Here is a 12406-nt window from a genome sequence, read left to right as displayed (position 1 = left end):
AGTGATTAGACTATAGGGGAATGGTCTAGAGATCCCGCTCGCATCCCGCATCCCGGTCGATAGGTAAGTACATCTAGTCTGGGGCTGGCTCTTCTTTGGGAAAGGTGCTAGATGACGGCGAGTAGGGGCTCAAGGTTCTAGAATGGAATCCCATCTGCTTGTTGGTTTCAGTGGTTTTGATGAGATAGGAAGGAGGTGTTGTTCACAACGAAACGAGAGTGAAGAGGCATCACTGGAGATACTCGTCAGGTACCTCCCGTCCATCTTCATGAGGCGGAAAAAAAAAAAAAAGAAAAAGAAAAAAAAAAAAAAAAAAAAAAGCTAAGATTATACAAGCAACCAAACGACCTCGCCATACAACTCTTGACGAAGCTTGTTGAAAACAAAAAGCAAGCTCCAAGACGAACCTTCCAGCCCATTCACAACTTGAAGCCTTGGCATGCACGAATTACACCCACGTTGTCGCAAGCCGGCCGTTCAGTTCTCGGTACCTACAGTACCTTACCAAGATGGAAACCACCTACGAATGGCGAGGCATGGTGGTGGATGGTGCAATCAAATAGTTCCCGTTGTTGTGTGGTAGGTTCGCCAGTGATGTACGTTTCTAGGGGATGTTCGTCAACTCCCTGGAGTATGGCACCATCGCGACCCCACTCGCTGAATGGGTGTGTCAGCCAAAATGATACTCACGGCGAGGCGACAACAGTACGCCCGGGTTGGGTCAGAGGCATGAAAAACAGAGAGAGGAAGGTTTTGTTTTATAAGGAGCTTGGAATTCCGGAAAGTTTTCTTGTAAGTGGTCTTTTTCGGTTCTTTGACTCTTTGCACAGGCAGCACAAAAATGTCCCCTCTGAGTCCTGTAGTTGATTATCTGACTTGACAACTGAAATAAACACACTGCCCTTCATCCTTCCCACTCATCACCATCCGCAGCTTCCCCCTCTTCCTGCTGCCTCTCCTTCCTTTCACGCCGTTTCCTAGCCTTCTTGATCTTCTTACCAACCAACCTCATCGTCTCGACACGGAACTCTCGATCCTTCCGCTTCCTCAACCGTTCCTTGTAATCCTTTCTCTCGTCCTCTTGCACTTCCTTCCCCAGCAGAGAATCCGGGACTGTCCGGAACATATTTTCCACTCGTCGGTCTATCTCCCTCTCCTCTGCTGCACGCTTCTCCTCCAATTCCCTCATCTTATCCGTCTTCGCCAGACGAGCGTTCTCATGCTCGTGGCCGTACTCGACCACGACCTTATATGCCGGCCCATTCAGCGACTCCATCATTACTTCCATCTCATTCTCCACATCCTTTTCCCGGATTCGTCTGGTTCGGAACGGCATGTGGTAGTGCCTCAGATCTGGCGGTCGGACCGTTGCGATGCTGATCTGACGTGCAGCAACAGGTGGTTCACTCTCCCGGAACGCTTCGACGTGCGACTCGGCATCCTCTAGCAATTGGTCCTCCAAGCCAGCCACACTGTTCAAACGACCCGGCTTTTCGTCTTCAGTAAACCGAGCGTTGCCCTTCCATTCGACAACCTCGCCGTCTGGTCCCGTGCTTTCAAACCATCGGATCGCATCGATGAGCTCATCAGAGTAAGGCCCGCCTCGACTTTGCGCATAGGGCGCCAAGTCGTAAGTCTCGGAATTGAACCAGTTCTTTTGGCCTCTCATGGGGATGTCATGTTCTATTCCTGGGCGACGTCTGTCTAGTATGATTCGTCGTAACAGCTTTCCCATGGCGTAGATATCCTGCCACGTGTCCGGCTCTTCCATTTGCCAGACTCGATCCCTGGGGCTCACGCCATACCTAGCCTCTCGAATGCGATCCTTGGGTAACGATAGACGGCCAAAGTGAATGATACCATTGTCGTGAGGCTCTTCACCTTTTCTTGCCGCATTATCAAAGTTCGTCAGCACCACGCGCGGAAGTCGGCCATCCATGCTCTCTTCGTATCCTTCCTCGCCATATTCCGGCCAATGCAGCATGATGTTGTCCATGGTCAACCATCGGTGGCAAACTGGCTGCCAGTTGCGGGGTATTCTTTCTCCGTCCTCGTTGCGTTCGTTCCCCTGGCGTTCAACGCCCCAGTGCAGATAGAGCAGGGCTCGCGAGAGCTGCTCGATGAGGTGCCAGATGAACGGTTCCTCCACGAACAGGGCACGTTCACCTTCTCCCCAGTTGATACGCATGATTGCATGCTCGAGAGAGCCGCCGTTCAGGTATTCGTAGTACAGAGAGGCGTTGTAGACTTCCTCTGTGGCCCTGCCATCTCTCTCGACCATGCCATGGTCCAGATGCCCATCCTTTTGTTCGTGAGGAAATCCGTAGGCGTACAATTTCTGGAAATAGGGTTCATCCGGAAGGCGCACTTCTACACGCGGGTCGCGGTGGTCGCCACTAATTCGAGCAAAGCGAATATCGCCAGGGATTGGGTGGGCGTACATCTGCAAACGCCGCGGCAAGCGTTGTCGTATGTCCTTCCGCTCGGGATACAAGGTCGCCAGGTCAGAACGCCTCAGGTACTTGCGTACGCGCTTGTTGATGACTAATTCCTCGGTATACAAGTCATGGACAAGGAGAAGTCGGTTGAGTGGAGCAAGCTGTTGGATGAGAAGGAATCCCCTTGTACCGGGGCTTCGTGCGCGTGCCTGAAGCCACTTGTAGCTCTGGATTCGATTGATAGCGATGTCGCCGCTATCCCATTGATTCTCTTCTCGGGGGGCCAAATCCCAATGAGCGACGGGAAAGAGAATGGACCAGTGAAACATGTCCCCGGCCTGAGTCGGACGCTGTGGCTCTGGTGATGCAGCAGCATCTCTTCTTGTTCTTCTCGAAGGCATGTTGTGGTGAGTGGTCTGCGTTGCTTCGGACTCGGATCTGCGACAATTGCCTCGTACCAGGATTTGCGACAAATGGATAAGGTTACGGGAGCAAGCAGTAGTTGTCCATTTGCCTGGAGTTGAGTTCACGAAGCTTTATGGGTATCGTTCTGGTGCAGACATCCTTTGTATCCTGCTATCCGCTTTCGGTGTCGAGGCGTCGAAGCAACAAAGGATGTTGGGTGGTCCGTACTAACTGTAGAGGTAGTTACAACAATCAACAAAGGGAGTCGGTACCAAACCCAAAACGAATCAATAACCTGCACGCGTTCCAGTCCGGCCAGCATCGAGTAGACAATTGCTTTCTTGGTCAACAGCACTCGTGGAAGACCAAGGGATAAATCGCACACAGAGGGCCGAAAGCCGTTTCGGATGTGCCGAGTAGAGGTAAGTAGAAGCATCTTTGTACAACTTCTAACACCCGGAAAGTGTAAGTGTCGTAGCGGCTCATACCAGCATAATTTTCTGGCTTGACGACAAAGCCCCCGCCCACTGTTGCGTCTCGGTGCCCTCCCCGTCCATCAGAGCATGGACATAGCAAGTACCAAGCACCCGATACCCATGCATCCCATCCTTGGTTTCCCGCAGCATCACAGGAACTTGTCCTCCTCTGAAAAGGGCAATGGAATCTCCCGGAGAGGTCTGCCGAGGCGCCAGCCCAGGTCTGCCAGATGCATCGACAAACGCACGTCTTCGGTAGATCTTCCAGGTACGACGGTAGTTCCAAGACTCCGACAGCATCCAACTTCTTTTTGTTTCTTCAGATACTTGAGCTTCTGCGGGGGGCGCAACTCTCCCTAGAAGGACGTTGAAGCCGTGTATGTACCGCTCTGGTGTCTCGAGCTCTGCACGGGTCGCTAGACCGAAATCTGCCATGGGCACTCGCCAGATGTTGTCCCTTGCAACTTCATCGCTTTCACTCGCCAATTGCAGCAACTCTTCTAACCATGCTCGACATGCGAGCAGGTAGTCCTCCTGTCCTGAGACACTAGTGAACTCTGAACCGATACGGGCGACAGTTGACATTGCTGCTCCCGGCAAGAAGAGGGCGAGCTTCGACTCTCCAATCATTGCAGTCTTCACCGTGCTGTTTGAGGGCCAATGCTTTCCCTTTGTGGCATTGAAGTCGAATCTGGCTCCAGGTCCGTCAAGGTTGACGCTGCCGATCGTCGGGCTCCTAGGTGCCGTCCAGTCGGGCACCCAAGAGGGAAGCCCCTCATGTGCCCAACGAGCGGTCTCCCGATGATAACATAGTACATCCGGGCCATATTCTTGTATCAAAGCTAGGGCGACGTGCGTGAGGACTGTGCTGACCGTTGTCTTATCCGAGTAGTCCACCGGGATTTTCTTCCTGTCACACTCCCGTATGAGACCGAGCAATCCGTAGATGCGATCACGAGGATCCGTTGCCTGAATAGACTTGTCCTCTCCATCCGCAAAGTCGGTAAACAGCAGCACCTCCATGAGCCGCATGCCATCTTTTCCTTTCCGCAGATTGCGCCTGTACGCATTCGTGGCCTCCTCGAGATGCACGACCTTGGGCATGATGTCTCCCAGCAACTCATACAGCCGCCGATACTTGGGATCAATGTTCGAGTAAAGGATGATCCACTCGAACAACTGCAGCGCATCCCGAATATCCTCCCAGTCCACCACCACCCCCTCGCCACTCCCGCACGCCACCACCGCTTTTCGAGCCAGCACCACTTCCTGCACGATCCACAGCCGTCGCCAGTACGGCCGCTCACAGAAGAGCTGCCAAATACGTTCAAAGTCGAACCCCCCACTCTTGGCGTTCTCGTGTCCATAATCCCGGGTGATGCTGAACTGAAGCACAGTCCACACAAACCCCTGCGCAACCTTCTTCCTCTGATCTTCCTCGCTAAGACCCTTAAGCGCGCTGAGAAGCGGACCTTCCCGTTTCTTCTTCACCTGCTGTCTGAACATACTCCCCAGCCAGGTTACCGTCTTGAGCGTACATCCACAGTCCCTATGAGGCCCTTCACCCGGACGGGGTAGCAAGCCTAGCCAGACGAACACCCTCATGGCGCTTGTGTAGATTTTGCTCATAAGCGGAACCTGGAAGGCCTTCTCATCGTTGTCGGCTTGGTTGATGCACAAGGCGTCTATCCAGAAGCTTGTTTTGAAGCCATTGTCCTCCGGTTGCTGTTGCTGCGAGAGGAGGAAGCATAGAGCAGAGTGAAGATTGGGGGTAACGGTCATGGAAATACCGTCGAGAAGGATGGTTGGAAGGGGCTTATCGGGGTCCGGAATGCCCCAGACATAGGAGAGGGCCTGGAAGGGCGGCAGTGTTGCAGGTGAGGAGGGTGCGGAGAGGGCGACATGGCTGAGGGAAAGGGAGATAACTGCCGACGCAGAGTCCGACTCTGTGGGGACCTTCTGCAAACTGTCGAAAGTGAGAAGGCGGATCTCCTCTGAAGTGCAGTCGAGAGGCTTGTATGGAGGTCTAGGAACCATGTTGGCAATGTCGTTGCGTGCTGTCCCCCAACTTATTCAGCGGTGAGGACTGTCAAATCATAAGGTATAGAGGAAGTGATCACGAGAGAGGAATAAGTTGGCGGTGAATGTCTTGACTGTTGAAGACAAATAGAGAAAAAGGGAAAGGAAGGAGGACCAGAGGCGACTAAATATACCTAAGGTAAGGGTAACCGTATATTGGTCATATCCACCTTGAGCCAGGACATGGTGATAGCTTCAACAAGGGCAAGACAGAGAGAGGTTCAGTCGAGAGGGTGGAAGCTCGGCGCTTCGAGCTATTCTGGAATTTGGTCAAAAGTCTTCACGTCAAGCGGCCCACGGAAAATGTAACGTTCTGAATGTCTGAAGCCGAACGCTCCTCCCATGCCCTGTCACACCCCATTGCAGTTAGGCAGGTGCTGAAGATGACAGGGCAGCAACTTGGGCGCGATTGCATGCCCACAGTAAGCACACCCACTGCGATTGCCGCCGGCCGTTAACGAAGACCATGCCGTGATGATATCACGCCAGACAACCATGTTGTCAGGCACATCTGAAACGAGGAAGAGAGGAGGGAAAAGAGAAGATGAACTCATTGCCAAATGCTCTCAAATTGGAATTTGACGAAACGTGAAGAGCACAGAAAGGTGAGATGCTGTCAAAAAAGACCAGGAAAAAACTTTGCAAAAGAAAGGGCTCAACCGGGATTTGAACCCGGGACCTCGCACATTCATGGTGACCATGAGGGTGTAACCCGAAGCGCGAATCATACCACTAGACCATTGAGCCAGTTGTAGTTGTTGATATTGGGCTTTGTCAAAACCTCCTATATTGCACACTCATACAATAAGCTGGCGCGAATCCTTCTGCTTCGTTGTTTAATGCATCTTCTCTTTCGTGTTTGGTCGCGTGAAGCTTTCCGACATGCACCCCATCCATTCACCATCCCACTCTTCTTTTCTTGATTTCGCGCCCTCTCCTTCAAACTTCAAAGGCCTCAGAATATAATCCGTTTTTGTCTATCTCTTTCTACCTCCACCATCAAGGTCATTCCTTGTCGTCTAAATGGCGCGCTCCACGATGACGTACGGGGTCTGCCCGCCATCTCGGTAGCGGGGACCAAAGCCCAGGAATATCGAAGTTGTGCGATGTGCCTCCTCTTCCGTGCTGCGCCGCGGCTTTCTGGGACGGGATTTGTTGAGAAGTGACAGCAAGCCGAGCGGGTGCTCTTGGCACACACCGTCCGACAAGATGTCCGACTTGACAGAAATCAACAAAGGCCCGGAGAATAAGCGACTCCGACAGATCTCATCAAGCAAGACGCAAATAGCTTTGAGCACCGAAATCTAGTGGTCAAATCCTTGTCTTGAAAGATGAAACAAAAAAGTCCCCTACACAACACTCACTCGAAGAACTCCCCGGATCCACCAGGTCTTCGCCCCGTCCCGTTTTGCGTCGTCTCCACCGCCGACCCCAGAGCCAAGAATTCAACATTCCCCCAGATGATCTACAACCAGGACCATCCAAGCCACCTACCGAGAACTTCCTTGGATGACGCGCTCGAATCGCCTTGTTTGAAGCACCTTTGACAGGTATGATAGGTTCCTCGCAGTTGCGTGTTATCTGGCACATTCCGGCCGTTACGGCCCGTGGGGAGTCGGGGGGCCCGTTGGGATGGAGAGGACACGGAGTGGCATGTGCATCAATGACATCAACCGTTATCTTGGACTGAGTTTATCTCATGTGTATATATATATATATTAGGTATAGTCCTTCTACCTCTACCACAGCAGTACCATCTTGGTTCCCGTCAACCGATTCTCCAAAGGCCACTCACCTCCATACAACCACCATCACCAACAGACAATACCACCACAACACCACCACAATACCACACCAACAAATCCATCAAAATGCTAGCCCGCCGCGGTGTAATAGCCGACGAACTCACCGAATCCAGGTCCCACGTCCAAGAAGCAGTACTCGGAAGCAGCTCCGACCATCGAACCACCCCACAAACGCACTCCGAACAACCACATCCCGAACCCCCCAAAACATGTACCGACCCAAACTGCCATTTCTCGCCCTCTACCTCTGAATCTGCATCAGCAACCTCCTCTTCCACCGTTCGCCAAGAGCAAGGAAATGACCACCACCACAACCACCCCACACACCACCACAGCCACCACCATCACCATGAATGGGATAACCTCCCAGGAATCACCTCCGAAGCAGAGGTTTTGCGGCAGATAAAGATGCAGCAGCAGCAAAGGGAACAACAACAACAACAACACCACAAATGGGATAACCTACCGGGAATCACTTCAGAAGCGGAGGTTCTGCGGCAAATGCAGCAGCGGGAACAGCAACAGAAAAACGATGGTGGTCAGGAGCAGAGCCAGGGCCTGGACCAGGGTTCCGAGGTTCAGGGAGGTAACAGCAATAAGCCAAAACAAGCGACATTTAAAGAAGAAGAAGAAGAAGGGCAGGCTGGGAGCAGCATCACCGGAGGCTTTTCCACGGAGGCCGGAGGACAGGAGCAAGATAAAGGGAAGCAGAGGGAGGGTGATAGTCCAAATAGGGGACGGGGGGCGGGTAGTACAGGGAAAAGTCACGGTTAGTCAAAACTCCCGTGTAATGTTGCATGTGGCGGGAGAGAAATGTGCTGATACGATTTTTGGGGTACAGAGGCGAATGTAGGAAGCTGGAGTCGTTCAAGGGACCGAAGGGGTTCTTCCGCCGAGGACGAGGCGGGAGCTAAAAGAGCAGGAGAAGGAGCAACACAGGGTTCATATGACCCCAATGATTACGACCGAGGAGCGTACGTGGAGACTAGTAGGGTTGGGTTGGAGTAGTCCGTCATTCACCACCTCAATGTCGACTACCTTTCAAGCCAAGAATTTCTTCTTTTTACTTACCCTTCCTGGCAGAGATGATGTTCATCATACCTATCAACTATTTCCACCCCTTGGGTTACACTCCCCTCCCAACCTAATCACTGCAAATTAACAAACAATCCCCCATCAACCAACACCTGCGCCCCCGTCACATACCCACTCAACTCCTCACACGCCAAAAACACCGCCGGCCCACCCACATCTTTTGGTTGTCCCAATCGTCCCAGCGGTATCCGTCCCTCCATATACCTCCTCTTCTCCCTTCCCTCTTCCTCGTCAGCGTTCAAATCCCCTTCATTCAACTGCGTCTCCACCGTCCCCGGCAGTATAGCATTACACCTAATCCCATACCTCCCCAACGCACACGCCATACTCTGCATCAGACTCAACACCCCCGCTTTCGTGGGCGTATAATGCGTCTGCCCTGCTCCTCCCACCAAAGCCGAAATGGAGCTGATGCCTATTATTGACCCCCCGGGTGGATCCTGGTGACGCGCCATCTGTCTGGCTGCCGCTTGGACGACGTAGAATGCTCCGTCGAGATTGGTGCGGACCGTGTTGCTGAATAAGTCGGCATCCATGTCTAAGAAATCGGCGAATTGGCAGATACCGGCGTTGGAGACGCAAATGTCGAGGCGGTTGGTCTTGAAGGTGTCGAGGGCGAACTTGACTAGGGCTGGACCGGTGGACGGGTCGCGGACGTCGCCGGGTAGTAAGGCTAGAGAGCCTATTGTTGTGTGCTGCGGTGAAGAGGAGGAAGAGGAGGAAGACTTGAGGGCTGCGGCTTCGGCAATTAAAGAGTCGACGTGGTGTCGGTCGCGCGGGAGGTCGAGGTGGTTAACGGCTACGGAACAGCCTTGGGCGAGAAAGGCGAGGGTGATGGCGCGGCCAATGCCGGTTGTGCCGCCGGTGATGATGGCGGTTTTGGAGGCTAGGAGGTTGGTTGGTGGCATTTTGGGGGGTTTAAAATCGGAGGGTGGGAATTGCTGTTGTTGTTGATTGGGATTTGGGGTAGTGAAACTGTGACTTTTCGATATGCTTTTGGAATAAAGGAGGTGCGGTTCAATGGGGTATAAACTGGCAATGGAAGAATGAAGAGAAGGTCTCGGTGTAGTTTTCCTCAAGGTCACTTCCAGCAGTAATCACGAAGAGATGGTGTTGAGCCAAGGGAGCTTCAGATTAATGTATCATATGTACTGCATATATTATCTCATCATCAATCACCTCCATCTCATATTGCAAAGTTCAATCCATCCAATTGGCCCGACTAAAAATCATCACAGGCTGAAAGAGCGGATGGTGTTCGAAAGCTGCGAAAAGTCGAAGACAGAATGGAGGGGAAGAGGGGAAGCAATAATAAAGTGGGTCCCGACCCCAACTCCTTGACCCACCATGGCGGGGCCAAACCGAGAGATTCCTCCACTGGACCTCGGGGAGAATTACAGCGAGATTGGCGAGGTCGGTCCCGTCATTCCACTTGTCCGGGCACCAATTCCTCTTAGTCCTTCCCTACTGGAGATGAATTCCCTTCCATGTGAGATACAAGTCTTCGTAGACTCATTCAGTCTTCAAGAAAATTTGAATTTATATTCTCAGGTGTTTGATGAATGTGAATTTCAGTCAGCTGAGCTGCCATGGAGGTTCTCACGATGACGTCAGTGCTGTGCCCCGAGTACATAATGATCGGATCGATTTGTTTTGGGTTACATGCTTATAAAAAGGAAAACGGGTGAAAATATTGATCGTTGATATCATTTCAGACAAGACTTCGTAGACCTCAAATACAACATTTCTGCTACAAGCTCGTAAGCTCCTGAATCCTCGCTACAAACCCATCAAGCACCCCATCACTCTCCTCCTTGTGCTCTGTCACCCCCGGCGCCGGCGCCGGTTTTGTCTCCTCAGCACCTGTGACACCCGAACTAGCATCCACAGGTGTCAACGGTGCCATGGGTGGTGGTGCAAGCAAATAAGCACTAGGAATCAACTTTGCCCTCGCCACGGGATTAAGCGTCAACCCAAAGCCCGGCTTATTAAGGTCCGCTGTCGTCAAGAAGCCCTTGGTCGGGATCGGTTCATCCAAGAACAAATCACCAAACACCGGCAGCACACTCTTCCCGTCAGGAGAATTAGCCAAATACTCCTGGAACGGCGTATTCGGCTGGCTCATCACAAAGTGGTAACTATACGGTCCACTAGCGTGCGGGACAACGGGAATGTCGTACGCAGCCGCCATGGCAGCCACGCGGAGCAGCTCCGTCATGCCGCCGAGCCACATTACATCCGGCTGGATGATGTCCAGATTCCTACCCTCAATCAGCTTACGGAATCCGTAGCGAGAGTACTCGTGCTCGCCCGTGGTGAACTTGACGGTGGGGTGGGCACGCTTGATCTGCTCGAAGCCGTCCGTGTCGTCGGGGGAAAGACACTCCTCCCACCAGTTGATGTCGAGGTCCTTGGTCTTCTCGACAATCTCAATCGTGTACGACACGTTGAGCGACATGTAGCAGTCCACCATCAAAGGGAAGTTTGGGCCGACGGCCTCGCGATGCTTGCGCAGGAACTCAATGTTCTTTTGCAGGCCGACGTGCCCTTCCTCCGGGCAGTAGGGGAGCGGCACCTTGGCGCCCCAGAAACCCATCTCTTTGGCGGCTGGCGGGTCGGGACCAGTGCAGTAGAAGTTGAGACGCTCCTTGGTGGCGCCGCCAATCATCTTGTAAACGGGCTCGTTGCGGATCTTGCCGAGGAGGTCCCAGAGGGCGAGGTCGATGACTGAGATGACGGCAACGGGAAGACCCTTGCGGCCGTAAAACATGGAGGCGCGGTACATTTGCTCGAAAAGGTGGTTGGTGTTTCGGGGGTCGGCGCCGATGAGGAAACGTTCAAAGTGTTGGTGGACGAGCCAGCATGCCGGAGGACCTGTATTGTGGTGTCTTGGTTAGCTTGACTTGCGTGTTGTGTGAATCTGGAAGTGGAACATTACCCCCAAAGCCAGTTGCGAATCCGACGGTGCCATCGGTGGCCTCGATCTCAACAAAGAAGGAGCCCAGGACATTGATGCCCCAGCTTGTGCGGGAAGCCCGATACTTTTCCCATTGTGAGCATGGCGTCGAGATGGGAGAGTCGATCAGCCTGTGCTGTTAGTGTTCAGTCCCGAGGAGAGTCTTGGTAAAAACCATACCAATGGCCGCCCTTGACGTTGTGGTAATCACCACCCGAGCCAACGCCGCCGATGACAAAGGATCGTATGCTCTTGATGGTAGGAAACTGTCTTGCTGTCGCCATTGTGTCTGTGGGTCTTGAAGAAAAGGAGACATGAAGCCGAGAACGAAGTGCACGGGGAACGAGAAGATGTCCCCGTATATCTAACTGAGCCAAAGTTCTAGGTCAGGTACCTAGCCTCGGCTTTTCCAAACACCGGGAAAGCACGATGGACGATGATCACGAGCTATCAAAGGACAGTCGAGAATTCGGGCCACCATTCGGGTGGTGATGTCCCGACGACGAGCATAGACTCAACATACATGGGGTTTTGGAGACTCCGAGCTGTTTGTTCACCCAGGAATGGTTTTATTAGGTTGGTCTGGTCCCTTGATGCAGCAAGCCATCAACCCCACCTCCACGTTTCAACGCTGGCCGCATCAACGGCTGCTGAAAAAGAAGACCGGCAAAAAGAGAGCCGATGAGCCTGATATTAATCTGAACTCTATTTTGATGTTGAATAGTCCGAACGACTAGTCCGTCACTTTTACAATCCATTGACATAGGGTTAGGTTGTTGGTGGTTGCGACGGAGTTCGGAGGTATCGAGGCCTGGCCAATGCCTGCCTCTGCTTATCGGGCCCGTTTGGGAATTCCTTCATTCTTCCCCGCTGGCCCAGGCCTGTACCGATTTCACTGTTCAACATCAGCCCGAACCTCTCCTGACACAGTTAGACCATTTCTAACCCCTCATGGAAAGATCGCTTTGTCTGCGTGCGCCTGCACACCTTCCATTCCGCTCGCCCGCCAAGCCCACCTGGGAAAAGCTGAACTGAGTGAAGAGCCCTTGGCGAGGGAGTGGCTCGATGTTGGATGTTCACAAGACAGAAGGTTCGCTTTTCTGGGGATTGGTCTTGCCCACCAATTTCTCAGGCAGTTAACTTCCACTTGAA

At 52.8% G+C, this 12406-nt stretch overlaps 5 protein-coding genes and 1 non-coding gene across 6 annotated transcripts; 1 reads left to right on the top strand and 5 right to left on the bottom strand.

Moving 5' to 3' along the window:
- Positions 1–904: 904 nt before the first annotated feature.
- Positions 905–2839, bottom strand: NCU09038 (hypothetical protein; the record flags this gene model as incomplete). The annotated part of the gene is made up of 1 exon (XM_953892.1): positions 905–2839. One exon carries the CDS (start codon positions 2837–2839, stop codon positions 905–907), a length of 1935 nt encoding a protein of 644 aa, XP_958985.1.
- A 486-nt stretch (positions 2840–3325) lies between these two features.
- NCU09037 (hypothetical protein) lies at positions 3326–5778 on the bottom strand (the record flags this gene model as incomplete). The annotated part of the gene is made up of 1 exon (XM_953891.2): positions 3326–5778. Exon 1 carries the CDS (start codon positions 5354–5356, stop codon positions 3326–3328), a length of 2031 nt encoding a protein of 676 aa, XP_958984.1. The 5' UTR covers positions 5357–5778.
- Positions 5779–6049: 271 nt separating this feature from the next.
- NCU15351 lies at positions 6050–6145 on the bottom strand. Its single transcript has one exon. It is a non-coding gene; the product is annotated as a tRNA-Pro (tRNA).
- A 933-nt stretch (positions 6146–7078) lies between these two features.
- NCU09036 (hypothetical protein) lies at positions 7079–8284 on the top strand. Its single transcript, XM_953890.2, has 2 exons — positions 7079–7972; positions 8045–8284. The coding sequence occupies exons 1-2, from the start codon at positions 7270–7272 to the stop codon at positions 8209–8211; spliced, it is 870 nt and encodes a 289-aa protein (XP_958983.2). The 5' UTR covers positions 7079–7269; the 3' UTR covers positions 8212–8284.
- Positions 8185–9474, bottom strand: NCU09035 (alcohol dehydrogenase). The gene has a single exon (XM_953889.3). It carries the CDS (start codon positions 9204–9206, stop codon positions 8352–8354), a length of 855 nt encoding a protein of 284 aa, XP_958982.3. The 5' UTR covers positions 9207–9474; the 3' UTR covers positions 8185–8351.
- Positions 9475–9942: 468 nt separating this feature from the next.
- On the bottom strand, positions 9943–11774 carry NCU09034 (mandelate racemase/muconate lactonizing enzyme family protein). The gene is made up of 3 exons (XM_953888.3): positions 11435–11774; positions 11237–11385; positions 9943–11172 (listed from the first exon to the last, which is right to left on the bottom strand). The coding sequence occupies exons 1-3, from the start codon at positions 11536–11538 to the stop codon at positions 10049–10051; spliced, it is 1377 nt and encodes a 458-aa protein (XP_958981.2). The 5' UTR covers positions 11539–11774; the 3' UTR covers positions 9943–10048.
- Between the last annotated feature and the right edge of the window lie 632 nt (positions 11775–12406).

This window comes from Neurospora crassa, linkage group VII (assembly GCF_000182925.2).
Source record: "Neurospora crassa OR74A linkage group VII, whole genome shotgun sequence".
NCBI classification, from domain to species: Eukaryota; Fungi; Ascomycota; class Sordariomycetes; order Sordariales; family Sordariaceae; genus Neurospora; species Neurospora crassa.
Note: the sequence above shows the minus strand (reverse complement) of the source record. Positions and strands in the feature narration are given on the sequence as shown.